At 59.4% G+C, this 27,175-nt stretch overlaps 3 protein-coding genes across 4 annotated transcripts in view; 2 read left to right on the forward strand and 1 right to left on the reverse strand.

Annotated features, from left to right (window-relative positions):
- Window positions 1-3,805: 3,805 nt before the first annotated feature.
- Window positions 3,806-21,452, forward strand: GFAP (glial fibrillary acidic protein). 2 transcript variants are annotated; one of them, XM_027909170.1, is made up of 9 exons: window positions 3,806-4,206; window positions 4,709-4,769; window positions 5,018-5,113; window positions 5,188-5,349; window positions 5,613-5,738; window positions 5,945-6,165; window positions 6,310-6,353; window positions 6,971-7,056; window positions 7,362-7,583. In XM_027909170.1, exons 1-9 carry the CDS (start codon window positions 3,806-3,808, stop codon window positions 7,401-7,403), a joined length of 1,239 nt encoding a protein of 412 aa, XP_027764971.1. In that variant the 3' UTR covers window positions 7,404-7,583. The 2 variants fall into 2 exon arrangements, with proteins under 2 accessions (XP_027764971.1, XP_027764973.1); XM_027909172.1 differs by lacking the exon at window positions 7,362-7,583 and adding an exon at window positions 21,442-21,452 and having other exon boundaries at window positions 3,825-4,206; window positions 6,971-7,026.
- CCDC103 (coiled-coil domain containing 103) lies at window positions 10,239-13,744 on the reverse strand. Its single transcript, XM_027909173.1, has 4 exons — window positions 13,264-13,744; window positions 13,037-13,210; window positions 11,916-12,048; window positions 10,239-10,786 (listed from the first exon to the last, which is right to left on the reverse strand). Exons 2-4 carry the CDS (start codon window positions 13,183-13,185, stop codon window positions 10,325-10,327), a joined length of 744 nt encoding a protein of 247 aa, XP_027764974.1. The 5' UTR covers window positions 13,186-13,210; window positions 13,264-13,744; the 3' UTR covers window positions 10,239-10,324.
- Window positions 13,917-27,175, forward strand: part of EFTUD2 (elongation factor Tu GTP binding domain containing 2) — a 26,208-nt gene continuing 12,949 nt past the window's right edge. The window contains exons 1-16 of the mRNA XM_027909174.1: window positions 13,917-14,001; window positions 14,236-14,341; window positions 14,940-15,105; window positions 15,491-15,569; window positions 17,749-17,824; window positions 18,356-18,421; window positions 18,646-18,681; window positions 19,511-19,601; window positions 20,488-20,570; window positions 21,054-21,220; window positions 22,183-22,307; window positions 23,877-23,940; window positions 24,303-24,393; window positions 25,191-25,326; window positions 25,594-25,721; window positions 26,755-26,948. Of these exons, the coding sequence (XP_027764975.1) occupies window positions 14,237-14,341; window positions 14,940-15,105; window positions 15,491-15,569; window positions 17,749-17,824; window positions 18,356-18,421; window positions 18,646-18,681; window positions 19,511-19,601; window positions 20,488-20,570; window positions 21,054-21,220; window positions 22,183-22,307; window positions 23,877-23,940; window positions 24,303-24,393; window positions 25,191-25,326; window positions 25,594-25,721; window positions 26,755-26,948 (1,607 nt within the window). The 5' untranslated portion in view covers window positions 13,917-14,001; window position 14,236. The remainder of the gene's footprint in view (window positions 14,002-14,235; window positions 14,342-14,939; window positions 15,106-15,490; window positions 15,570-17,748; window positions 17,825-18,355; window positions 18,422-18,645; window positions 18,682-19,510; window positions 19,602-20,487; window positions 20,571-21,053; window positions 21,221-22,182; window positions 22,308-23,876; window positions 23,941-24,302; window positions 24,394-25,190; window positions 25,327-25,593; window positions 25,722-26,754; window positions 26,949-27,175) is intronic.

Here is a 27,175-nt window from a genome sequence, read left to right on the forward strand (position 1 = left end):
TCTGGTGTTGTGACTGTTCCTTCTTGGCTTTCGACTTTTCAAAAGGAAAAATGTTTTTCAGATCAAGCCGGTGATTAAACGCCTCTGGTTCTGGGGCTGTTTTGAACTCGCCCGTCTCAGCTCAGAGCTGGGAGTCGATGTTTGAGGCAGAGGGCACAGGGGCAGCACGGAGCTCTCTCCCAGGCTGGGGCAGTGCAGCTCCTCAGCCTCCTCCAGGCTCCAGGGCCCTCCAGAGAGCCCGGGGTGGCTGCAGGGGACACAGTCTGCACTCACGAGGATGAGCCCAAGACTCGGTGATGACACGAGGAGCAAAGCCAGGGAAGGGATGTGGCAGGAAGGGATGGAGCTACAGGAAACAATCAGCACCTCCCACGCTTGGTGAAGGGGTGGGGTGGGGCTGTTTGGGTCCCTGAAGGGCAACGCACCCGCCCAGAGCCCGGGCGTGACCCCAGAAGGGCCCACACATGGAGGCAGCCCCAGCCCTGACTCTCCCTCTGGACTTTGCCCCCAAACTCAGCCCCCAGTTGTGACCTTGCAGAACCCCCAGGCAGGCACCAGCTGAGCCCTGGGTGTCGAGCCCAGGGCTGGTGCAGGCCAGGGGGGACACAGCCACCAACCTGGCAGCACTGCTCCCTGCCTTCCCCTCTGAATCCCTAAAAATCTCCCAAGGGAACCAAACGTGCCTCCCCCATCGCCCTATAACACCCCCAGCCCCCAGGAGCCACCCCTGCATGGACTGGAGCTGTCTCACAGGTGCTGGAAGCTGGGCACCGCTCCTGTGTCCACAACAGAATGTGGTTGGTTTTTTGGGAGGCAGAGCCAGCAGCGGGCAGGGCAGGATTCCAGCACAGCTCAGGGATTTGTGGCAGGCAGGAATCAGCACTCCCCCCAAGTGAGCAGCTGGGAGCTGCTGGAAAAGCATCCAGACACCTGGACTGCTCCCTGCAAGCAGCACCAGGTTCAGGCTGCAGTGACAGCCAGAGCCTCTGTGTGCTGGGACTGAAATCCATTGGCAGGTCTGCACCAGGAACAGGGGAGCACATGGACAGAGCCCCTGGGGAGCACAGTTCCAGCTCAGGGCCGAGGGGCACAGCCCTGGCACTGGGGCCAAGGCATCCAGCAGATCCACGTGGCAGCCTGGGGTCACATCTGCTGCCAGCCTAGAGCTGTGCAGGGCCACCCTGGGATGTCACACCCCCCCCTGTCCCCAGGACACGCAGCCACTCTCAGCACCGGTGCAGGCACAGCACAGTTTCAGGCTGTGTGGTTTTGGGGTGCTGTTGTGTCCCCCCAACCCCCACAGCTCTTTGGGGGCTTCCAAAATAAATCCCAGGCTCCACTGAGCCCCCCCAGCCCAGGAGCAGACGGGGCAGGAGCTCCTGCAAGGATCTGAGGTGGGTGCCAGGGCTTACCAGAGCGGCTGTAGCCAGAGGGGAGGGTGCCCCGTGGTGGGAGCTGGGGTGGGGGCACAGAGCTGCTGGAGGACATGGCTTCAGACCCAATTTTCTGTGTCCTCACACTCTCTGGGGGGGTTTGGTTCAGCTGGGGGGTGCAGCAGGGCAGAGGGAGCCCCAGGCTCAGCCAGGCCTGCTCCCATTCCCTCACTGTGCCAACTCTGGCCAGTGGCCCCTCAGAACCCCATGAACCCCCTCTGGGCCCCCACAGCCTCCCCTAGGACAGCACTGTCCCCTTTGTGCCCTCTTAGCCCCTCTCACGACCTGACAGCCCCTAAAGCCACAGCCTCCCCTATTGCCCTGCACCCCCTTTTGGTTCCTAAAGCCCCTCCCACAGCCCTGCTCCCCTCTTTGTGCTCCCACAGTAGCTCCCGTGGGAGGAGCTGGGGTTCGGGAGCAGCTCCCAGCTAAGTTGGGCTGGAAAAGGTGACCACGGGTGGCAGGAGCAGCAGTGGGATGTGGGACAGCTCCGGGTGTGCCGCTGTCCCTCGGGATCCGGGGTCACCAGCTCCCCCTGCCCCTTCCCTGCCTGGCAGCGGCTCATCTCACCTCTGTCCTCTTCAGCCTGGAAGCTTCTCATTAACACTCGCAGCTTGTTTGTCTCATTAAGGGGGGGCCGGGGAGGAGGAGGAGGAGGAGGGGGGGGGGACAGCCCAGCTCTGCCTCCCGCGGCCGCCGGCACTGGCAGCTTCCCGTGCTTTGATCCCGCTGCGTGGGAGCCGGGAGAGGATCAATCCCTGGGGAGCAGCGGGGGCTCACACAGGACCCCAAAGCCCCCGCTCTGTCCCTCCCCACACACACACCCCGCGAGGGGTGGAGGTCCCCTGTCAGTGGGGCTGTCACACGGCGCGTGTCCCCAGGGACGCCACCGTTCTGGCTGGGGACACCAAGCGCCACCGTGGGGTGTGTGGGTGTCCCCAAACTGGCGTTCCTGTGGGCAAAGCCCTACCTGTCGCTGGTGACACCGGCCCAGGACAGCTGGGGGGACACGGGGCTGGCTGGGGACAAGGAGCTTCTGGGCATTACAGGGCGATGTGGCAGCTGCTCCAGTCCCACCAGTCTTGTCTCCAGTGGCTCTGGGGCCTCCCAAATTGCTCCCACAGCCCTCCCCACTGGCCACTGTCGGTGGCCCGGCGAAGGTGGCTCCGGGCCGGCCACTTGTCCCCGTCCCACAGAGGGCAGGAGCTTTTCCCGGCCATCGGCTGCCACCTGCTGCCAGCAGCGAGGCTGTCCCCATCCCTGTCCCTCTCCCCATCCTTACGGCAGCATCCCAGGGACCTCCCTGCCCCGCAGCTTCATCCCAGCTGCCTCTCTGGGCACCCACCCCGGTGCCCCAAAACACCCCCATCCCCTGCACGGGCTGTCCCCAAGGCCCATCCATGTCCCAGTTTGCGGTCAGGACGCCGTGGCTGGGAGGGGACAGGGCTGGCGGTGGCCCCGTGCCCGTCCTGGATCCATCCCGCCGTGTTTCCCGGCAGTGCCGTGCCTGGCACAAAGGCCCCCTCCAGGCCGGGCCGGGCAGACGCCGCTCCAGCCCCGCACAAAGCCCCTTTCAGCCGCCGGGGAAAGCCCCTGGCACCCGGCCCTGGCTCTCACCACCCCCTGCCATGGGCCAACGGGGGCAAAAGGGGCAAAAGATCCCCCAAACTCAGCGTGTGTGTGGATGGTGACGTGGTCGTGCACACACAGCTCTGGTGGGATGAGTCCCCTCTGGATCTGGGATGGGGATGGACGTCCTGAGTCCTGCTCAGGCTCCAGGGCCATGAGGCAGTGCTCCCACAGACCCAGCGTGTGCCCATGTGTGTGCCCATGTGTGTGCCCCTGTGTGTGCCCATGTGTGTGCACTGCCCGTGGGCTGCGTGTCTGTGGACAGGGACAGACACGTGTGCGTGTCTCTGCAGGTGTCTGTGCGTGTGGACGTGTAGGTGACCCCCCACGTGTGGGTGACCCCCCACGTGCATGCCCAGGTCTCACATGTACACGTGTGCAGATCTCCCCCACAGCACCCACGGCGCCCCAACGGCACCGCACCCAGCCTGGCGCCCACGCCCACTCGCTGGCTGCCCTGTGGGTGAATTTGCCCCCCCCTGAGCCCCAGGGGGAGTGCAGGGGGTGGGCAGGGGGCTGTGCCACGCTGCCCAGGCCGGGTGCCAAGGCACAGACACCCCTGCCCGGCGCCACGGCCTGGCTTTGTGCCGGCCCAGCGGCTCCCTGGCTGGCGGCCAGCGCCAGGGTGCCCAGCGGGACGGGGACTCGGGCTCCATAAAAACCCTTGGGAGGGCACGTCACACCCAGCCCTGGGCACGCAGAGCCCGTCTTCCTGCAGTCACCACTTCAGCCCTGCTGCCCCCATGCACAGGGTGCCCCCCGCCAGCCCCCCAGCCCGGCCCTGGGCACCCCGCAGCACCCACCTGGGTGCCAGGCTGGGCTCGGGCACGATGGACTTCTCGCTGGCCACGGCGCTCAACCTGGAGTTCAGGGAGACGCGCACCAGCGAGAGGGTGCAGATGATGGAGCTCAACGACCGCTTCGCCGGCTACATCGAGAAGGTGAGGCTGCTGGAGCAGCAGAACAAGGCCCTGGCGCTGCAGCTGAACCGGGAGCGGGACCGGGAGCCCTCCCGCCTGGGGGACGTGTACCGGGAGCAGCTGCGGCACCTGCGGAGCCACCTGGAGCAGTTGGGCACCGCCAAGGCCCGGCTGGAGATCGAGAGGGACAACCTGGCCCAGGACCTCGGCAGCCTCCAGCAGAAGTAAGGCACTGTCCAGCTGGGGCTGGTTCTGGGGGACCAGGGTGGCCACCGGATCCAAAGCGGTAGCAGGGACCAGGATGGCCACTGGGAGGGTGATCAGGCTTGTCCCAGGGACCACGATGGTGATGGGGATGTGGCCAGGGAAGTGGTGATGTCATGGGGACCGTGGTGGTGGCAAGGACCAGGGTGACCCCTGGGACCAGGATGGAGACTGGAGGGTACCCAGGGATCAGGGTGGCCACGGAGACAGGAGCAGGGTAGCCCTGGGGACCAGGCACTGATGTGCACCAGGGTGGTGGGGAGGACCAGGGTGACCCCTGGGAACAGAGTGGGATGGTGGGGGGTGTAGGATGGGTACAGGTACTGACAGGGGGTTTGGGTGGGTGCTGGGGCCGTGGGGCTGTGTCGGTACAGGGGGGTCTGTCTGGGCAGAGAGTGACAGGTCCCAGTGCTGGAGGGGTCCCAGTGCCACACACGTAACGGTGCCCCTGCTCCGGCACAGGCTGCAGGACGAGGTGACCCTGCGGCTGGAGGCCGAGAGCAACCTGGCTGCCTACAGGCAGGTGAGGGCAGGGACCACATCCTGCACTGCAGGGGTTCGGCTCCCATCTTGTCCTCTCCTTGGGATGGGCAGGGATGGGGAGGGGATGGGCAGGAGCAGGCAGTGAGGGACTGGGATGTGTTACAATGGGCAGAGACAGGCAGGACTGGGCGGGAGAGGGCAGGAATGGACATGGCCAGGCAGCTCAGGAGGGAGTAGACCCAGGGGGCCCAGCCTGGGACTGTCCCTCGTGTCCCCCCACGGTGACAGGACGTGGACAACGCCACCTTGGCTCGCCTGGACCTGGAGCGGCGCGTGGGGACCCTGCAGGATGAGATCGCCTTCCTGCGCAAGGTCCACGAGGAGGTAACCCCGCCTGGGGGGGGGCTGGGGGGTGCTGGGGCTCGGGGGGGCCTGTGCTGACCCCCTGTCCCCCCCAGGAGCTGCGGGAGCTGCAGGAGCAGCTGTCCCAGCAGCGGGTGCAGGTGGAGGTGGACACCAGCAAGCCCGACCTGACGGCCGCCCTGCGCCACATCCGCAGCCAGTACGAGGCCGTGGCCGCCAGCAACGCCCAGGAGGCAGAGCAGTGGTACAAGTCCAAGGTGCAGAGCCAGCTGGTGGCCCCACGGAGGGGTGGCCAGGCTGTCACCACCCCACCCCCCAAAATGTCACCTGCTTGGGGCTGGGGTTGCTCAGCCGGGGTTGAGTGGTGGGGAGGGGGTTTTGGATCTCCAAATCCACGTCAGGGATGTTTCTCCGTGTTCCCGGGGCTGCGTCCCTCCTGTGGAGCACGGCAGGGTCGTGTGCCAGCGGGACACACCCCTCTGTGTGTGGTGCCACGCCATGGCACATGTCCCTGTCCCAGTTCGAGGACCTGACGGATGCGGCCGCCCGGCAAAGCGAGGCCCTGCGCGCCGCCAAGCACGAGGCCAACGAGTACCGGCGCCAGCTGCAGGCACTCACCTGCGACCTGCAGGCCCTCAGGGGCTCGGTAGGTGATGGCCACGAGGGGCAAGAGCGGGGACACGGCCTTGGGGAGCTGCAACCACCACGGGGTTCCCTGGAACCCCAGGGGGACACCACCCAGTGCTGGGGAACGGCGGCTCCCCAGGAGTGGGAGAGGGGCACAGGGATGGGCCCCCAGCTCCTGGGAGAAGGTGGCCATGGAGGGTGTCACGGCCCCTCGTGGCCCCCCAGAACGAGTCCCTGCAGAGGCAGCTGCGGGAGCTGGAGGAGCGCTACGCCCTGGAGACGGCCGGCTACAGGGACACGGTGGCACGGCTGGAGGAGGACACCCAGAGCCTCAAGGAGGAGATGGCCCGGCACCTGCAGGACTACCAGGACCTGCTCAACGTCAAGCTGGCCCTGGACATGGAGATCGCCACGTACCGCAAGCTGCTGGAGGGCGAGGAGAGCAGGTGATGGCTCTGCAGGGGCTCCAGGTCCTCGTGGTCCCTCAGGGGTGTCTGGCTGGGTTGGGGTCCATCCTCCAGCCCAGGCAGGTGGAGCTGGGGGGGCAGCAGGACCCCCTGCTCTCCCCAACGGCCCCGTTGGTCCTGCAGGATCACCATCCCCCTGCAGAGCTTCTCCAACCTGCAGGTCCGAGGTGAGGCTGTGGGGTAGGGGGTGGGGGGGGCAGGATGGTGGCACGAGCAGGGGTGGCTTCTGGGGGCTCACCCAGGCCATCCCTCCCCCATCCAGAGGGACTGGGAGGTTTTTCTCTGAATCTCAAGGAACCAGGACTCCTGGCTCTCCCAGGATGGGGGGAGGAGGGTGACATGGACACATCCCCAAGGCTGAGCATGTCCCCAAGCCCGATTGACCACATCACCACGTCCCCAGTGACAACCACATCCCCGAGGCCAAGGACACCTTCCCCAGGCCAATTGTGCTCCCCAAGGGACAAGCCTGTCCCCAAGCTCAGTCACATCCCAAAACCACCCATGTCCCCATGGTCAGTGACATCTCCAAGGTCAAAACTGTCCCCAGTGCCAACTGTGTCCCCAGGGCTAATCACATCCCAAAATCAGCCACATCCTTAGGACCAATCATGTCCCTGGGGCCAACACTGTCCCTGAGGCTGGTCGTGTCCCCAGGGCCGCTGTCTCCCATGGTTCAGGGTTTTCCAGCCCAATCCATTTACTTTGGGCCCCTCCTGAGAGTGGCTGGAAGGGCCACACCCTGGCCACGGTGTCACTGCCTTGTCCTGGCCTTGTCCCCCAGAGAGCAGCCTGGCCACCAAATCCGTGTCAGAAGCCCACGTGAAGAGGAGCATCGTGGTCAAGACCGTGGAGACCCGAGATGGAGAGGTGGGAAATCCTCGCCCTCGTCACCCACGCTCCACCCCCACCTCCCCACGGGCTGTCCCCTAGAAACCTGTACGTGGGGCCACCATCCCTGAGCCCCGGGAGCAGCCCGAGCAGGGAGCCGGTGATCCCAGTGATCCCTGAGAGCAGGGCTGGGCTGAGCCTGGCAGCTCCCAGAGAACACAGCTCCCTGTCACCCGTGTCCCCATCCCTGTCCCCGTCCCCAGGCTCGTTCAGAGCCCCGGCAGGCTCAGCCGGGGGCAGAGCCTGAGCCTGGCGTGATGGTCCCTCCCTCCCTCCGGCTCCAGGTGCTCAAGGAGTCCCAGCAGGAGCACAAGGAGGTGCCGTAGGACGGAGGGTCCGGAGCTCCGCAGGGCCCGCCCGACGCTGCGAGGGAGCCCCGTGGGCGGGCACAGGGGACGGGAGGAGCCGGTGGTGCCTCGGGTGGGGCATCTCCCTCCGCCGCACCCCTCGCCTCTCCCGCGTCACCCCGTGCCCAGGGACCCCCGGCAGCCTGTCTGGGGCTGGCAGGGAGCGGGTACTGTGTGGGGTGGGGATGGGCAGCGCCCGGGGTGGGGGGTGAGCAGGTCCGGGCAGAGCCAAACGCCCCCACGGGATCCTGCCGCGTTCCCATGGCACGGCGTGCCGGCTGTTTTGGGGCTGTTCCCGCCTCGCCCCGGGTCTCCAGCTGTGCCAATGGAGAGGGTCTGTCCTGTTTGGATCTCCGTGCACCGGGCTGGACGAGATGATGGTGCCAAGAGCATCTTCCTGCACCCACCTTGCTGCCCTCTCTGGTCTGGGAGACCCCCCTGGATCTCCCCAGGGCACCCTGACCCCCAGCACCCTTGGGTGGGGGGCTGCAGAGTGCAGGGCACCCGCTGGAGAGGGACCAGAGGCTGGTGAGCTCAGCTGAGAGGCAGGGGCAGGAAAGTGGGGGGGATGGAGAGGCAGCAGAGGAGGAAGAGGACAATGGAGAAGCAAGATGCTCTTGGGGTGGTGTCAGTGGGTGATGAAATGTGGATCAGGAGGGGCTCCTGGGGGTGTCCAGGGTGGTTTGTGGGGGCAGCGTGGGCTGAGTGGCCTCAAGAACTTCTCCTGGCACAGAGCCATGGCACATGTCCCAGATCCTGTCCTCCCCCAGACCAGCACAACGCCCCCCAGGGCCATTGCCCAGCCCCACTCCCACCTTCACTGCAGCCACTGACCACGAGCAGAGCCTTCCCTGACGCCACCTGACACGGGAGCAACAACCCAGCAGCACCTCCCGTGCCCTGGAGCCCCTCCTGAGGACACATCCAATCCCTCATCCCTCTGTCCCCCTCGTCCCCCCAGCTCAGCTTTGCTTTGCTCCAGCTCCAGAAAGGCCATTCCTGAGGCAGGAGGTGTTAGAGGAGCCCAGGATGGTGCCCAGGGTGGGAAGCCAGGGGGAATCCAGCGTGGCCCCCACGAGCAGCCTCCCTTGTTGTGAATTCCCCACTAACGCCCGTTGCAGCTCGGGGGGAGCAATAAAGCTACTGAACACTCTGCTCGTGCCTGAATCCACCTCTCTGCAGCCAAGCCACGGGGTTTGGGGGTTATCTGGGTCCTTGGGGGACCCAAAGAGCTCAGTGCTGTGTGGGGATGTGCTCAGGCTGAGCCCCACAGCAGGACACGCTGCAGGGGCCAACACCCACGAGGGACCAAACACAGGGAGGGGAGCAGGATAATGCCCTGGGCTGCAGCCAGGCAGGGGGGTGGGACAGATCCCCTTCCCAGGAGGGGAAGCAGGGATCTGCTCAGGCTTCTCCACCCTCCCAGGAAGCTCCTGGGGGGATCCTCTGCAGCTGTTGGGGCTGAGGGTGGATTTGGGATCCTGCGCATCATCGGCACAGTTCAAGTGCCAGGGCACTGCTGGGACCCTCAGTGCCCTCCTGGGCAGTGATTGTTGTCTTGGGAATGCTGCAATCCCCAAGCCACGTCCTTGGGAAAAGGGGATGAGCCCAGTAGGCACGTCCTGCTCCACACTGTGGCCACCAAAACCCTGCAGAGATGCCACCACCTTTGGGGGACGCACAAGATAACGGTGTCCGGCACCAACACTGACTCCCAACTCTGTGCCCAGTTGTGTGAGATAAAAACCCTCAAAAACCAGACAAATTTCTGAAGAAAATCACCTGATTAATTTGAAAAATATGTTTTGTCTTTTGAAAATGAAAAAAAAAAAATGTTTAAACCAAAATTAAGTTTACAATTCGGTTTGCTCCAGCGAAGGAGCTCAAAGGAACATTGAAGGGTTTGGGATGCTGGGACTAACAGTTCTCAGCAAGAAAAACAAGTTAAATAAGGGAAAAAAGGGTGAGAAAAGCAACTATTAATTGATTTTGAATAGTTTGGTGGATCTTTTTTATCAGCCTTTTAGGAAAACAACTCTAATAAATCACTGATGCGGATCAAGAACTCTGCAGAGCTTGGCCAGAACATCTCGCACCAGCTCCAAGTTTTCATTGGGAAAAAAAAAAGACTTTATTGAGCTTAAACCCCCAGTGCCAGCCAGGAAAACATCCTGGCAGTGTGAAATCCCGCCAGGAACAAAATCCTGGCGGTGTGAAATCCCACCTGGAACAAATCCTGGCACTGTGAAACCCCGCCTGTCCCCACCAAGCTGTGCCAAAACAGGGAGTTTCCCACATCAGTCCTGCTCTTGGCCGAGGGGAGGGCGAGCAGGGGCTGGCAGAGATCGATTGCTGGTGGCCACAGCATTGGAAATTTCCAAAGGGAGGAGGATCCAAGTGCCCCGTGGGGGGGATGCTCCAGCCTGGCCGGGTTCCTGAGCACCCATCAGCAGTGGCAGCCTGGGGGGGTGAGGATGAAGATATGATGATGATGACGAAGCCCATGTTTGATTCCAAAGCCAGGCCTCAGGGAGGGATCCTGTCAGCAGGTGTTGGGTTGTTCTTGTCTGCCGGGGTGAATCTGCCATTTGCTGGGTCGGTTTTTGGAACAAAAAGGACCTGACAGTTATCACTGTCATTGATTACATCTCCTGAATGCCCTGAGTGACCGTGGACAGAGGTGGAAAAGGGAAGGGACTATCTGGGTTTAGGTTTCTCCTTCAAAACTACCCAGCAATGTTTTCTTTCCCTTGGCTTTCCCCTCATTCCCATCAGTGAGGACACCCTGCCCACAGATCACAGCACCACAGCTCAGGGACAGAACTTTATTTGTGCAGAACTCGTGCTCTGGGTGATGCCAAAGTCAGGCCTTGAGTCTCTTCTGAGTCTCTCTTGCCCCCTCAGCCGAGCTGGAAACGCTTCATCAGCTCCACCACCGCCCTCTCCTCCTCGCCTTCCTTTTCCAAGGGGGTGTCCATGGGCTGGGGTTCCCTCCCTGCCTCCTGGCCCAGCTTTCCAGCAGCCCAGCCCTCCCTGCTCATGCCCTGCAGCTTCCTGAACAATTCCCTGCCGCTCTCCTTCTCCTCCTGGCTCAGCAGCTCCACGTTCAGCCCCAGGCGCCCGGTGCCTGCCAGGCCCTGCAGGACGCCCAGCACGGCAGCCCCGTCTCCAGGGTGGAAGTTCTCTGCCAGCACCCTCAGGAATTCCCCCAGGAGGCCAAAGCCCACGTCAGCCCGGAAGATCCTGCACAAGGTGTCCCCTCCCAGCTCCAGCAGGAACCGGTACCGCTCCGTCCCGCTCCTCAGGCACCGGTGCCAATCCCTGTGGAATTCCGCGGCCGTTCCCGGCAGCTGAGCCAGCTCCTGAGGGAGAAAGGAGTCACTCAGCTCCTTTTGCTTTGCTCCTCCTCGAGGACTGTGGTGCCCCTCGCCCCTCGCAGCCCGAGGTGTTTCTCAGAGGGGCTTTGGCAGCACAAGGAGCTGCTGAGGGGGAAAACGGGTCCCGAGCCCAGAGAGACCCGGGAATTCCAGGGGGAGAAGGGAAAGGCGGATGAGATGTGACCCCTGGTGTGGGGTGATCCCGACCCCAACCAGACCTGCTGTGCAGCCCTGATCATAAACAGGTGAATGAAATACAGCATCATGAAGAATCCTTGGAAAGATCCACGGGAAACATCCCGGACTCGCTCCAGCACGGGCAGAGGCCACGAGAGAGGGCCGGACTGAGGTCACTCCAATCACAGATGACCCAGGTAGGAAATGTCCCACCCCTGTTTCCCACCACTGCAGGAATCAGGAGCATCCCATGAGTCAGACAGCAGGATTAGGGATCAGGACCAGGCAGCAGGATTAACCCACACCAGCCCTTTTCCATGCTGTGGATAATAAACTGTGTCCAGAGACAGGATGAGGAGCAGTAGCATAAACCAAAAGTTCCACCTCAACACGAGGGACTTCTTTCCTTGGAGGTGGCAGAGCCCTGGCAGCTGCCCAGGGAAGGTGTGGAGTCATTCCAAACCCACCTGGACATGTTCCTGTGTCACCTGCTGAAGGTGACCCTGCCTTGGCAGGGGGGCTGGGCTGGGTGATCTCCCAAAATCCTTTCCAACCCCAGGTTCTGGGATTCTGAGGAAGAACTGGCTGTGCCCAGGGAATCTCTGCAGCCAGAGGCTGTTCCAGGGAGGATGCTGATGCACATCTCTGGACTGCAGCAGTGTGGGCTGGAAGGGCTCTGCTCCCCCACTGTCCCTGGAGACCACTGGGAGGCACTGGGAGCTCTGGGCCCAGGCTGTGCAGCCCCCACTCCCACAGGGATGGAGCCCACTCTTCCTGAGGGGGCCCAGACCAGCCCTGTGGGGATCCAAACCCCGCTGTTCCAGGGTCTGGGGGGGCTGGCTCACAGTCCCTGAGCAACTCCCACGTTCCAACTAACACCCAGATTGTTCCCAAGCCATTTCCAGCTGTGGAGGAGGCCCTGGAGTCTCCCCCTCACCTGTGGGATCTCCTCAGTGTGGGCAGGCAGTGCCTTGGCTGGGGCTGCACAGGGATTCCACAGCACATTCCTCCTCTGCCCCAGCCTGTCCTTCTTCTCCAGAGGCTTCAGGTGTGAGGCCAGCACGATGTTCCTGCAGGGAACAGGGATGGCATGGGACAGGGAGCAAGAGAAAACGCTCTGAGGCTTCGAGCTGCTTCCATCCAGACAGGCTGGACAGGCTGGAGGAGCAGGGCCTTACCAATACAGGGATAAACCAGCTTAAAATCCCCTGGGAATTCTGTTATGGGGGCTGGCAAGATGTCTGGGGGGTAGAGAAAGCCACTTCAAAATGTTTTCCTGCCTCTCAGAGATCAGGCAGTGACTGAGTGCAGGTGGAGGTGAATCCATGAATGGAATTTGATCTGGTCCTAAAAAGTGTGGTCAAAACCCTGGATCCACCTGTGGATGTCAAGGGACAGGGGGTCACCAGAGAGATCTGTGTGGGATGCAGGACTTGAGTGGGGTCTGGGAGTCCCACATGGACCTACAGGGGATCCAGGACTTCAGTGGGGCTTGGGAGTCCCACATGGATCTACAGGACACCCACGGCATTGATGGGCACTGGAAGTCCCAGCTGGACATGCAGGTGGATCCAGGAGTTTGGTGGGCACTTGGATTGCCTGGCACTGCTCCCTGTGGAACAGCCCTGCCATCCCAACCTGATCCCAACCCAGTGATGGGACTGGGAGCAGGGACAGGCTGGCCAGGGGACAGGTGTCACAACCCTCCTGTCACAACCCTCTGCTCTTGCAGCCCCAGCAGGGCCGGGGGGGTGTGGGGAGAGAAGGGGGGCTTGGAGTGGGAATGGGAACATTCAACAGTGTCCTGGAGAGGGGACAGCTCCTTCCCAGGGCTGGGCGACAACCGGGCACCAGAGGGACCAGTCCCGGAGCAGGGACCGCGCTCGGCCCACACGGGGCCACCCGAGATTTGGGGACAAATCTGAACCACAACCGAGTGTCCTCGGAGCCGGGGCCGTTCCCGGGATCCCGGGACTGCTGTCCAGCCGATACCGCCTGGGGCCCCTCCCGGAGCAGCTCCGAGTTCCCGGAGCCCCCCAGGACGAGCTCCCCCCGCACCTGAAGTCGCGATAGTCGGGGACGCGCTGGTGCAGCGCCCTCAGCTTGGCCTCGCCCTCCCGCTGCCTCCGCTCGTCCTCGGCCAGCGCCGCCCGCAGCTCCCGCTGCAGGGCCGGGAGAGCCGCGCCGGGATCCATCCCGGGCTCCATCCGGGGAGCACGGGCACGGCGCACCGCGCACGGGGACTCTGCTGTCGCGACAGCCCTGCGGGAATGGCCTGGGGCGCTCCACTATCGCGACAGCCCTGGCGAAGATGGTCTGAGCGACCCCACTCGTGTCACAGCAGCCCTGCCGGGACTGGCCCCGCGCACCCCGCTCTTATCGCGACAGTCCGGCCTTGAGGACTCCACTCCCACTGTGAGTGAGCCCTAAAGGCCACGCACGTGGGTGGCAAGGGGGAAGCTCCGCTCCTATCGCGACAGGTCCTGACACAACTGCGGCCCCGGGGCCCCTCACTGTCGCGACAGCCCCGCCGGGTGCCGAGCCCCTTGGCCCCAGGGCCGCTCTATCGCGACAGCCCCGCTGGATGCCGAGCCCTCTGGCCCCAGGGCCGCTCTATCGCGACAGCCCCGCTGGGTGCCGAGGCCCCCCGGCCCCAGGGCCGCTCTATCGCGACAGCCCCGCTGGGTGCCGAGGCCCCCCGGCCCCAGGGCCGCTCTATCGCGACAGTCCCGATCCCGCTCCCGCCTCCACAGCGACGGAACCGCCCGAGGCCCCCCTGGGGCTGCCCCGGCCGCGCCTGACAGACGCGTCCCCGCCGCCCCGCCCGGCCCGCGGCCCCCGGACCCGCCAGGACCAGGACCGAGACCGAGACTGAGCCCGAACCGAACCGGGCCCGACTCCGGTACTGCCCCCTCGGACGCGGCGCTGCCGGAGGGCGCGGGAGGCTCAGGCGGGACAGGCGGCGCGGGCAGCCCGGGGGGCCTTCGGTAGCGGCGGCGCCGGCGAGAGCGGGACCGGGCCAGGTGAGGGGAGAGAGAGAGAGAGAGAGGGAACGGGAACGGGTGAGGGAAGGGAACGGGGACGGGTGAGGGAGAGGGAAGGGAGCGGGGACGGGTGAGGGAGAGAGAGGGAAGGCTCGCAGCGGGGTGCTCGGGGAGGGGACGGGAGCGGGATCAGGGGCAGCCCCGGGGCCGGTGCCCGGTGCGGCCGCGGGCCCTGCCGGGGTGGGCACTCGGTCACGGCCCCCTCGCCCCCAGCATGGACACCGACCTGTACGACGAGTTCGGGAACTACATCGGGCCCGAGCTGGACTCGGACGATGACGATGACGAGCTGGGCCGGGAGGCCAAGGACCTGGATGAGGTGAGGGGTTTGGGGAGGGGGAGGCAGCGACCCCCGGGACCGGCCCGGCCCTCAGGCGGGGCTGGGGTCTCATCCCCGGGGTCGGGGTCGGGCTGGGGGTTAAAGGACTCCCCAGATGTGTGCCCGAGGTGGAGGGAAAGGCAGAGCCCCTGCTGGGGTCACGGAGGGGACAGGGAGCTCCTGCAGCCGGCCTGGGTTTGGGGGGCAGTTCCAGTCCTGGGGAGGTTCCCTGTCCCTCTCAGGGTCTGCTGAGGAGCTGAGGCTGCAGCAGGAGCCAGATCCCCCCGGGAGGAGGCAAAGAGAGACCCCAGGGACGCCAGGGGGGCAGGAGGAGCGTGGGGGGAGCAAAGAGGCTGAGCCACAAGGGGGAGAATGAGGGGGTAATTCCCATCTCCTGTGGGTCTGTGTGGGATGGGGGGTGGGTTGTGCCGTATGTGAGCTTGGGGTGGAGTCCCTGCCTGTGCTGGTGTCTCTGCAAGCCCCTTCATTCCCCTGAGGAAGGGCCGTGCTGCCCTCCCAGGAGCTGCCCCCGGGGCACCCCTGTGAGGGGCTGGGGGTGCCTGGCTGGGGCTGAGCTGAGGGTGGGCCCTGTTGGCAGCTGGAGGACGACGATGACGACGACGAGCTGGGCGAGCACGACGAGGAGCACCCCGGCATGGAGGTGGTGCTGCACGAGGACAAGAAGTACTACCCCACGGCTGAGGAGGTGTACGGGCCCGAGGTGGAGACCATCGTGCAGGAGGAGGACACACAGCCCCTCACAGGTGAGTGGGGAGGGAGGGGAGTGGGGTTTTGCCTTCTGTGCTGCCCCCTCAGAGCCCCAGGAACGCACACACGGGCTCTTGTTTGTCTGGTGGTGTGGGCGGGTTTGGGCACTCGGGGCTGTTCCAAATCCCCAAACAGAAAAGCAGGGATCAGCAGGGACTTGAAAGTTGTTTAAGGAGAAGTTAAATATATTTAAGTCATCTCCTTTGATCCCTCTGCATCCCTCTAGAATATTCCTGTTGGATGTTTCTTTATCAGCTGCTCTGATAAAGAGAATCTGTCAGCTGGAGAACTGGGGAGTTGGTGGCAAAACTCCCCATTCCTGGGGGTTGTTCCTGGTCTGGGGGCTCTGGGTGCAGCTTGTTGTGCTTTCTCTCGTTTCAGAGCCCATCATTAAACCCGTGAAGACCAAGAAGTTCTCCCTGATGGAGCAGACACTGCCAGTCACTGTCTATGAGATGGAGTGAGTGCTGGGGGGGGCGGCTCGAGCTGTCACCGCTGCTGGTCCCTCCTGCCCTGGGAGGGCCCTGGGGGAGGCTGGGAAGGGTGGCAGATTTTTGGGGGGCTCTGGCTGGCCCCCAGCACAGAACTGAGAGCAGCTGCTGCCCGGGTTCTGAACCAAAAACCAGAGGAAGGAAGTGCAGGAATGACCATTTCCCAGATGTTTTCCCTGCAGGGCTCGGACACAGAGGGGGAATCTCATCTCGAGGGTTGAGATAAAGTTCCATAGCCAGAACCTCTTGTGGCTCAGGAAATTCTTGTGGAATGGTTTGGCATGGAAAGGACCTTAAAGCTCATCCAGTGCCCACCCCCTGCCATGGGCAGGGGCACCTTCCACCAGCCCAGGTTGCTCCAAGCCCCGTCCAACCTGACCTTGGACACTTCCAGGGATCCAGGGGCAGCCACAGCTTCTCTGGGCAACCTGTTAAATATTCATGGGGCACACATCATATTGGGACATTTGGGGTTGATCCCAGTCTCAAATTAGATCCCATCTATCCTGGAGGAACTCCCACTGGGAATTTTTATGCTGCAGAGCTCTGTGCAGGTCAGCAGGACCGTGGGCCTGGTGGGGCCTGCTGGTTGTCCTCCAAAGCAGCTCCTGGGACACCAGGACTGGGAGGAAACCTCTGGAAAAAAAAATAATTCAAACTAACTTAAAGATAACATCTCACACAAGTTTGCTGTGGAACAAAAACCATAATTATATATATAAATATATAACTCCTATTAAAAATCTGATCTTGGCATCAGCGTTCCTGTGCGCTGTGGTGGGCGGAGGGTCCGTGTCCCCTGCTGTGCTCTGTGTGTGTGTGTGTGTGTGCTGTCCCTGTTTGGGATGAGCAGATGGAGCTGTGGGAGTGTCCTCGGGCTCATCTCTCCATGTGCCACTTCATGGCCAGTCAGAGCTTTCCCCGGTTTTTGAGGGTTTTTTGATCCGTGTGGATCCTGGAGCCAGCCCCGGTGTGAGCAGTCCCTCTGCCTGGCATCCAGCAGCCTCCTGATTTCCAGAGGGAACAGGATGTTCCTGGAGCTGGTGCTCACTCAGGGATTCCCAGGGCTGTTTTGGGAGGGTCCATCCCTGCTGTTTTCGCTGCCCAGGGGGGTTCAACAGAACCACAGCAGAGTCCCAGAGCTGCAGGGGCTGGTTTTCCTCAGCACTTCCTTTGGCTCAGTCGTTACTCACTGATTCCCTGCTCCCTGTGTGATGTGTTCACCCCATTTGTAATTAATTCCTTTTGGTCCTGTTTGTTGATATAAGTGGTTGGGATTAGGGCCCAGAGAAAAATTCCTTGTGGGACGTTGCCAGCAACCTGCGAGCTGGGCATTGATTTCCCATTCAGCCTTATTTGCTGACCAATTAGCAAGCTTTTAATCAGGGCTAGTATTGATTTCGGTATTTTTTAGCTCTTAATCGAAATGTTGTACATTAAGAAGTCAACTGCATCAGTGAAAACTTAATCTGTTTAAGAGGGAGATGATTTGACAGCACTTACTCCCCGCAGGCCTGTGGCAGCGGCTGCATGTTTTATGGCCTCCCATTATTTTGTAGGGGTGGCAATTTAGGCTCTCAATTATCTTTTGGCCAGGATCCCTGCAGAAGTGACTTGGCCCATCATTACCCAGCTCGGTTGCTGGTTCCAAAACGACTTAAATTCCGTTGCTGTTTCCTCGAGTCCCCGGAACGTCACCGTTTTAAGACCCGAAAATCAGAATTAATGGTCTGTGGGACCCCCTGGCTGCTTCCAAAGCTCTGTGGGGTGCTTGTTATCCAGCACGGTGATTTACTTGACTGCCTGCCACGGTTTGAGTGGAAGTGCTTCATCATCCGAGTGCATGGATGTGGCTTTTGCTCCAGCACTGACTGGAAGGGAAGAAAAATATTCAATAATATTCCATCACTGGCAGCTTTGCCGGCTCCGTATCCTCCCACCCACTGCCATCTGTCTGGGACTCCAACTCTCTTGTCCTCCCCATCTGGGAAGTGGGATTCTTCCCCCGCAGGGCACCAGCAGGGTGGAAGTTTGGCGAGGATTCAGGGGGCACCTTGGATGGAAAGCGTGGCTGAGGCGGCACCTGCTTTATTCTTAGACACGGCAGGAGCCTCCAACAGTCTTTTGTGTTTTGTTCCCCTCCCCCAGTTTCCTGGCAGATCTCATGGACAATTCGGAGCTGATCCGGAACGTGACTCTGTGTGGGCACCTGCACCACGGCAAGGTAGTGGGAACATCCAGAGTGTGGTGATGGTGATGGTGACCTCTCTGTTCTTTACTTTGCCATCTCTCCATAGCACCACCTTCTGCTCTTCTTGCTGATTCCCTTATGGGATCTGGGAATGGTTTGGGTGGGAAGGGACCTGAAAGCCCACCCAGTGCCACCCCCTGCCGTGGGCAGGGACACCTTCCACCAGCCCAGGTCGCTCCAAGCCCCGTCCAACCTGGCCTTGGGCACTTCCAGGGATCCAGGGGCAGCCACAGCTTCTCTGGGAAATCCATTCCAGCCCCTCCCCACCCTCCCAGGGAAGAATTCCTTCCCAATATCCCATGTAACCCAACCCTTCTTCAGCCTAAAGCCACTCCCCCTTGTCCCGTCCCTCCAGGCCCGTGTGAAATTTGTGGGTTTTCTTGTAGATTGGATCTGTAGGTTTTACAGTAACGTGCCCAGGGTTCTGTGTGCTGCTGCAGGAGGGCTGGGGTTGTGTTTGCCCCTGCCTGAGTGGAGTCACCTCCTTTCCCTGCTCTTTCCCAGACGTGTTTTGTCGACTGCCTGATAGAACAGACGCACCCGGAGATCCGGAAGCGCTACGACCAGGACGTGAGTGAGCCCCTGCCCTGCCCTGGGAACGCGGAGGGGGGGGCTTTTACATCCCCTGTGCCTGGGGACAAGGTGGTTCAGGGACTGGAATGTAGGATTGGGAAGCTCAGTCCTACCTGTGCCTCTGTCACTCAGCTGTGTGTCAGAGCTACTGCGTGTCCTGCTTCAGATTTTGATATTTGAGACCAAAATGGGATGTCCTGACTCTTGTTTTGCCTTTGCAGCTCTGCTACACTGATATATTGTTCACAGAGCAGGAGGTGAGTTGTCTTGCAGTGATTTTATCCAGTTGTCTCATGCTTTACTCAGTTACAGTAGGCAGTTTTCTTGGCCATTTTAACACCTTTTCGTGCTTTCCACCTTTTGGTTATTTTCTTTATCTGCTCCTCTTGTTTGCCTCAGTAGGATCCCTGGTCCAGCTTTCTTCCATTTCCCACAACCCTCCTCTCCGTGGATGATTTTTGAGCTGTGTAATGCTAAACCTACAGCAGAGTCACCCCAGCATGTGGGTAACTTATTTGCTTTGAGAGAAAGAGGGGGAAGAGGTTTTTGCAGCAGTTGTGGATGAGGAGAAAAGCTGTTTCAAAACAAATACGTTTCTCCCCCTCTTCCTTAACTGGCTCCATGTGGTTGGACACGAGTGGGAGGTTTGTTTTGTGTCATGACCAGAACGCTCCTATGAAGCATTTTTTTTTCTCTTCATCTTAAAACTCTTTTTTATACTCTGTGTGAGTCTGTGTTACACCTCTGTCTTTGAGGTGTAGCTTGGCAGCAGCAGAGGGTGAAAGCACAGACAGACATGCACATTCTGTGTCTGGTGCTGCATATTGTGCCTCCTCAGCTGGAGTCAGGGGCAGTGGGGGCTCACCAGTATGAACCAGTACAACTGGGGCAGCTGGGCTGGGCGCTGCAGTGACCTGACGTTGTCATTCCTTCCCTGGGAGTAGCAGCATGTCCTGGATGGTTGTTTACTTCTTTCCATCTCTCTGATTTTTTTTTTTTTTGCTTGGTCATCTTCTACCTCTGTACGTGGTGATCACTGTGTTTACTTTTGCTTTGACCTGCTAATCCTCCTTTCCTGTGTCTCAGAGGGGGGTGGGGATCAAGAGCACCCCAGTGACGATCGTTCTGCCAGACACCAAAGGGAAGTCTTTCCTCTTCAACATCATTGACACTCCAGGTGATTGTTCAATCCTGAAAATCCTGCTTTGGGAACCACTTGGCTTTGTTTTGTTTGGTTTTTTTTGGTAGCTGATTCCAGCCTGGTCCTGAGCCTTTAGCTGAGTTCGTGCCTCTGAAGTCACTCCCAGCAGTAACAACTGCAGCTGGCCCTTAGTCACACAGTCACAGCTTTGTTTGGAGTTAAGAGACCTTAAAGACCGTCTAGTTGCAACCCCCTGCCCTGGGCATGAATAAGTCAGGCCTGTGTTTGTGATTAGCTGGCCAGATTGAGGGCCGATGAGGCTGAAAGGGTTGTTTCACCCCAGAATACAAACAGCACAGGGAGAATTGGCTTTTCCAGGTGTGGTGGTTGGGACTGTGCTTTGCTCAAATGCTACTGCCCCACAGCAAGACTCAGCAAGTTCCCTTGAGCCTCTGACAGGCTCCTGTGGAGGGAACATAATCACAGATCAACTTGTTTTAGGAAACTTTAGGAAAGAGGGTCTTGGGCCACATCTGCTGAGCTACAGCTCAGGCTGAGGGAGGCTAGAGCAGGAGGAGGAGGCTGCAGGGAGAGGCATCTGTTGTCTTTGCTGAGGAGAAATCTTCCTCCTTTTCCCAAAGTACTTGCAAGGGGCTGTGAGAAAAACAGTAACAAATGTGTGGAAAAGTGCCTGTTAAACAAGTTGTTGTGTATATTCTCCCAAAAAAAAAAAAAAGCATTAAAGCTGAAGTTGAATCCCCACGGGGAGCTCTGGCGGCCCCTCCCAGGGCCCTGTCTGGGGAGGGAACCCATCTCTGTTCTGCCTCACTGGGTACCAGGAATCTGCAGAGCTTCCCACCCTCTGTGCTGCTCCATCGGGGCTTTCTGTGCCTCCACTCACCCCCTCTCTGTGCTTTTGAAGGCCACGTCAATTTTTCCGACGAGGTCACCGCTGGCCTTCGCATCTCGGACGGCGTCGTGCTCTTCATCGATGCAGCTGAGGGGGTGAGTGCCAGCCTGTCCTAGGGGTGATCCTCAGCCTTCCTCTGCTCCTCCCTTCCTCTGCTCCTGCCTTAGCACGAGGGCCTGGGATGGGCTCAGCTTGCTGGGGTGAAGGGTTTTTGGAGGGCGGGTTGGGAAGTGAGTTTTCCATCCAAACAGGCAGCGACGCCTCTGGCTCCTGTGCCCAGGCTGATGTGATTCGTGTGGCCTGTAGGCTGATTATTCAACTTGTCTGCATCTCCATCCCCACGATACCTAAAACTGAGCAGGTTATTTATACCAGAGATGTCCACAGGCTTGGATTCAAGGAATCCAGTTGGGTCAGCACCTATCTCCGAGTTTCTGGAGGATTAGCTGATCGCTGGTGGCTGAGCCTGGGCTTCTCTGCAGCCTGGCAGCAGTGTAAGGGTCACTGGCTGCCCCTCACGCCCCAGATAGCATTTCATGGAGGCTTTCCTGGGGCTCTGAGCTGGTTGTTCCCTGCAGGTGATGCTGAACACGGAGAGGCTGATCAAGCACGCGGTGCAGGAGAGGTTGGCGGTGACCGTGTGCATCAACAAGATCGACCGGCTCATCCTGGAGCTCAAACTGCCCCCAACAGATGCTTACTACAAACTCAGACACATTGTAGATGAAGTGAATGGTCTCATCAGGTGAGGGGGGTTGTGCCCCTGTCCCACTGCAGGTGCTTCTCTCTGTGTGTGCCTGGAAAAAAAGTTTGTCTCTCGATAGGTTGAATCAGGGAAAATGGGGCAGGAGGAACCACTGGAAATTTATTTCAGCCAATGTGCTCATTAGGCAGGATTGGCTCTTCCTGACAAGCTTCTTGGGATTTCATTGTACCCCCCCATTTTATTTGTCCTCCATTAAAAAGTAGGGACAGAGCAGTGAGCTTCTGTGCTCCCAAATATCTCAGATACACTGAAATTATCCAGATTGTGTCCCAAACTGGAGGTTGAGATGTCTCAAAACTCCCGAATATTTGCTAAAAAACCAGAAGGGACTTGCTGTTCCAACCCCTAAACAAAGATGTGATACTGAAATGGTCAGATCTCCTTGCCAGCCCTGCTCAGGGAAGGGAGGGACATCTTGGTAGCCAGGCATCACTTCTGTGGGTTCTGCATCCAGGGAATCTTTTTAACAACCTTCTGCGCTTCAGGTGTGTGTGGATTTGCACACAGGCACCCTGGCATGTCCCTGTTCAGTGTGTGCTGGCATCAGGCAGCTGGGAGGAGGGTAATTCATCCTAGCTTGCCTGTGAGCTCATTAAAACTGTTTGGATTCAGTTCTGTCCTTGCATTATCTTTTCCCTTACTTGGTTGACCAACTTGGATGCTTTTTTTAGGGGAAAGAAAACCTCCCCCAGACGAAAAAATCCAAAGCACTTGTGCTGGTAACTTTTTAGTTCCAGCATCTTTAAATCTTTGCACATTAATGCTTTGAAGTTTATAGGCAGAAAATGTTCCTGACCCTGAAATTCCGAGCTGCAGTTTAAAGACGCTGCTTGGCAGTGCAGGATCCCTGCCTGTCACATACTGCTGCTGGGTGTGGGAGGTGGCTTGGAGCGTCTCCTTTGCTTCCTAACATTGATTTGGGTTTGTTTTCCTCCTCTCAGCATGTATTCCACCGACGAGAACCTGGTGCTGTCTCCCCTCCTGGGGAACGTGTGTTTCTCCAGCTCCCAGTACAGCATCTGCTTCACGCTGGGGTCTTTTGCAAAGATTTATGCAGACACATATGGTGAGGATTATCCAGAAACCTGGTGCACTTCAACGTTTTCTGAGCCCTGCAGCTCTCCCAGCAACGGAGATGGCCAGTGCTGGTGTTGGGGAATTGCTGGGAGTTTTGTGGGGGGGGAGGAACTGCAGAGCTGAGCCTTGGAGGGCAGAAAGCAGAAATAACAGTTTTTAGCTGGGTATTTTCTCCTGATAAATGTTTCTTGAGCGAGAAGCCAAGATTTTATACGTACCCTAAGCAGGAATAACAAGCCCTGCTCTGGCAGTTGAAGGCAGGTGTGTGAGTCGTGCTTTGCCTCCTCATCAGCAGCTCAGGAGAGAAGCAGTTAAGCTCTTCCTGCCTTTTCCCAGAACTCTCCCGAGTCTGAGGCTCGGCTGCAGCTGGGCACAAGCTTGGCCCACGAGGTTTTGCACTCTTGCCCTCATTCTTTTTTAAGAAACTGTCTTTTTCTGGCTTGGATGTAATTTCCTGCTCCCCAGGTGCCCACTCAGGGCAGTCTGCTGCGTGGAGCAGCGGGCTCTGCGCTGGCAGGAGCAGCTGCACAGCCCAGGTTTTTGAAGTCTCCCACTGGGGAATTCAGGGATCTGTAGGAGCCGTGAGCAGGAGAAGAAGGAGGTTGTAAAGCAGCTGGCCCAGCTACTGCAGAGAAGTTGGCCTGAGGGAGGATGAAGCTGTTAGAGGTCAGGGACTGGTGTGTCAGGACTGGCGGGGAGTTTGGAGCAGTAAATGAGCTCCCTGGGTGTCACAGCCTTAACTCACAGACTGCTGGGATGAGAACCTGTCTTTGGGGGGGGCTGAGGAGGGCACAGTCAGCAGGAGGTGCCACCCATGTGGGGCAAGCAGGAGCTGGTGGGGTACTTGGAGTGGGGAATGTTGGATTCTGGTCATCAGGGACTGTGTGTGCAGTCACCACACGTCAGCTGGCAGGAGTTAGAGAGGTTTAAGTGTCCAAATAACAACCACCATAAAATTCCTTGTGCTCGCACATCTGCCCACAGCCAAAAGCTTGTTTGGAAACCGCTGTGGGTTTTCACCCTGTCCTGTTATTTGTAAATTCGCCATGACAGCCAGCACTGCCCTGTTCCCTCAGCGCTGGGTGTTTGGCTGAGAAAGAGAATGGAACCTGGAGATGTTCAGCAGGGCAGAAAATGCTGGTGCTGAGCCTGAGGGGTGAGGGCAGCCCAGCACCTCAGCACTGCAGTGTCAGCCACAGCGTTCCCGTTTGGAAGCGCAGCAGATGTGGCTGGGCTCCTGCAGCGCCGTGTCTGGCAGCCAGGGCTGCTTGGCTCTGACCTCCTGGGTAGCTGAGAGGGCTGGAGGGTTCCAGTCTGTGAACCTCGGTGTCCCTGGGCTGCTGGGGATGTCCTCAGTGGGCTGTTTCTCCTCACCTCGGCCTGGTCTCCCCAGGTCAGGGCTTAATCTTTCGCTCAGAGCTGGGACCTGGCGCTCACTCACCAGCATCAGTTCATTAAATTGAATCCTCAGGGCTGTTTTAAAAGCCAAAAAGTAAAGATTTCCAAGCCGAGAGAAATACATTGACATCTAATTCTGCCATTTGTTTTTTCCCTTCAGGAGACATCAATTACCAGGAGTTTGCGAAGCGGCTTTGGGGCGACATCTACTTCAACCCGAAGACGTAAGAACCCTGTTAGAATGGCTGTTGCTTTTTTCCTGGGTATTTCCCCTCCTTTCCCTGTAAAATGTGGACTAGATGACCACCCAAGCTCATTCCAATCTGGTCCTATGATCCTGGGATGGAGTAGTATCTGGAAGGGTTGGGTCAGGCCTCCTGCCTGGGTGTGAATCCCCGTGGTGTTCCTGAATCCCATAAGCAGGAGCAGAGAGGCTCCTCTGGCCTTTGTTTGGAGTAAGCCTGGCCTTGACAATTGCTGGGGCTCAGGAGGAAGAAGAGGATAAGCTGGCAGGAGCAGAGGCCGTGCAGGGGTGGTGCCAGGCTGCAGTTCTTGCTCCTCATGGCTCTCCTCTGATCTCCCACAGCCGCAAGTTCACCAAGAAGGCCCCGACGAGCAGCTCCCAGCGCAGCTTTGTGGAGTTCATTCTGGAGCCCCTGTACAAGATCTTGGCTCAGGTAGGTGCTGGTTCTTTCTCCTGTCTTTTCTCTCTTCCTCCAGCCAGGAGCAGTCAGGGCCTGGACACTGGGTGATGGGTCTGGTGCCTGTGGGACTCTTCTGTCCCGTTCTGCAGTGTGATCTTCACAAGGGCTGCAGAGCAGCAGTGACAAACTCCATAACAATTGTTCCTTGCAAATGCAACCCCGTGTTTGCAGGAAATAGAACTGTCTTTAGTGTTCCTGGTGTGCCCTGATAGCAGCCAAGTGGTAGTGCTTGGACTTGGAGCAAAGACTTGGAGCACAAGTCTGATGAGGAGCAGCTGGGGGGGCTCAGCCTGGAGAAAAGGAGGCTCAGGGGGGACCTTCTGGCTCTGCAACTCCCTGACAGGAGGGGGGAGCTGGGGAGGGTCGGGCTCTGCTCCCAGGGAACAGGGACAGGAGGGGAGGGAACATCCTCAAACTGTGCCGGGGAGGGTCAGGTTGGATATGGGGAAAATTTCTTCACCGAAGGGGTGGTCAGGCATTGGCATGGGCTGCCCAAGGCAGTGGTGGAGTCACCATCCCTGGAAGTGTTCAAAAAATATGTAGATGTGATACTTGGGCACATGGGTTAGTGGTGGACTTGGTCTAGTGGTTGCAGAGGGCTTTTCCAACCTTACTGATTCCATGATCCTGTGATTTGACCCGTCTGGCTCTCGTGTGAGCTCTCAACCAGTGCAGGTCCAGAGCCCTGAAGGTGGTGTGTGAACCTGCACCTGGGAGTCCCTGGCTTGGACCCCCCCACTGAAGTGAGAGTGGGGCTCCTTGTCTTGCAGGTGGTGGGGGACGTGGACACGACCCTGCCCAGGACGCTGGATGAGCTTGGCATCCACCTGACCAAAGAGGAGCTGAAGCTGAACATCCGGCCCCTCCTGCGCCTGGTTTGCAAGAAGTTCTTCGGGGAGTTCACAGGTCTAAAAGCTGTTTGTTTTCCCCTCCACAGTCTTCCCTGTACCCCCCAGTACCTCCCACCAACAGTTCAGGGCTGTGTTTTGCCCACTGGGCTCTCACTTGCACAGACCCTGCTGAGCTTTCCGAATCCAAACCGTTAAACCCCCTGCCCAGGGGACGGGTGCTCCCCCCTCCCCGCTTGCTGTGTCACAAAGGCCTTGCCTCGTGCTTGTGGGGCCTTGTTTCTCCCTCCATACTGGTTAGTGCTCACCCAGTGTCCCTTTCCAGGCTTTGTGGACATGTGTGTGCAGCACATCCCCTCCCCCAAGGTGGGGGCCAAGACCAAGATCGAGCACACCTACACGGGCGGCGTGGACTCGGACCTGGGGGAGGCCATGAGCGAGTGCGACCCTGACGTAAGGAAACCCGTGTTTGTTTACAGCGTCCACACCCGAGGCAAACAGGCCCTGCCCTCGCAGGGCAGCTGCCTCCCAGCCAGCCATCTGCACAGATTTCACTCACAGCGCTCTTGAAGCCTCTCACCCGACACTGGCACAAATCTCTTCGCTCCGAGGAGCTTCAAGCTGCCTGCCAGGGCAGCCCTGGAGAGAGGGAATTGTTTGACAGTGTTCAGAGAAGAACAGGACTAGGTCAGGACTCCAGAGCACGTGGGAGAGCTGCAGGGTGGTTTCGTGTCCTTTTGTTGCCTTTTTGTCCCTTTTCGTTGAAGTTTGATTCTCTTCCCAAACTGAGAAAACTGATCTGAACTGTGCTGATAAAAATAACCCTGCATTAGTTAGTCAGCACCTTTCCTCTGAAAGCCCTGCAAAACCTTCCTCCTCAAACAGCTTGCACTGAGCTGTCACTCGGAGTTGTCTGGAGCCACCAACGCCGGCAGCTGAGGGAGGAATTTGCCTATGACTTTTGCTCTGATGTCTGCAGAGAAAATGAATCTCTTATTTTAATGAGTTGGGATTATCCACATAACACTCCACATGGGTGACTGTCACCACATCACCGGGGTGCAGTGACTTTGTGGGGCTGGAAGCTATGATCTGTGGGGTGCCCAGGTGCTGTGCCCTGAGCAGGTTTGCAGGCCAGCAGGTGACATTTCTCCTCGTGGCTTTGTCCCAGCCACCGTTTGCTGCTCTACAGGGGGAGGGATGGGAGCTCCAGAACGGTCCACCAAAGTCATTCCAGGGGTTTCCACCCAGGGCAAGGAGATGCAGGGCCTGCAGTGGGAAGAAATGAAGGACTTGGCGATTCAAAAGAAATATTCCTCAATTCCAGCCCATTAATCCCTTTTATACACAAATCACGGAATCATAGAATATCCTGAGTTGGAAGGGACCCACAGGGATCATCAGAGTCCAGTCCTGCCAGGTCTGTGTCTGTCTGTTGTCTGTGCTTTGGAAGAGGCTCATTTCTCTCTCTCTCTGTCACGGGAAGGGTCCCCTGATGTGTCACACGACAAAGATGTACAGCACGGACGATGGGGTCCAGTTCCACGCCTTTGGCAGGGTGCTGAGTGGCACCATCCACGCTGGGCAGCCTGTGAAGGTCCTTGGAGAGAACTACACCCTGGAAGACGAGGAGGATTCCCAGATCTGCACCGTGGGACGCCTCTGGATCTCGGTGGCGAGGTATGGAAAGCTCTGTCAATGGGCTGGCTGGGTGGGGGAGTCACTGCAGCCAGGTGAGGGGCTGGGAGAGCTGCAGGGACAGGGAGGAGGAGGGCACTGGCAGGCCTGAGGCTGCAGTGGTGCTGCCCTGCCTTTCAGGTATCACATCGAGGTGAACAGGGTTCCTGCTGGCAACTGGGTGCTGATTGAGGGAGTGGACCAGCCCATCGTGAAGACGGCGACGGTGA

The sequence above is a fragment of the Empidonax traillii genome, unplaced genomic scaffold (assembly GCF_003031625.1).
Source record: "Empidonax traillii isolate 1590-97213 ecotype Southwest subspecies unplaced genomic scaffold, ASM303162v1 scaffold1972:size51909, whole genome shotgun sequence".
In the NCBI taxonomy this organism is placed as follows: Eukaryota; Metazoa; Chordata; class Aves; order Passeriformes; family Tyrannidae; genus Empidonax; species Empidonax traillii.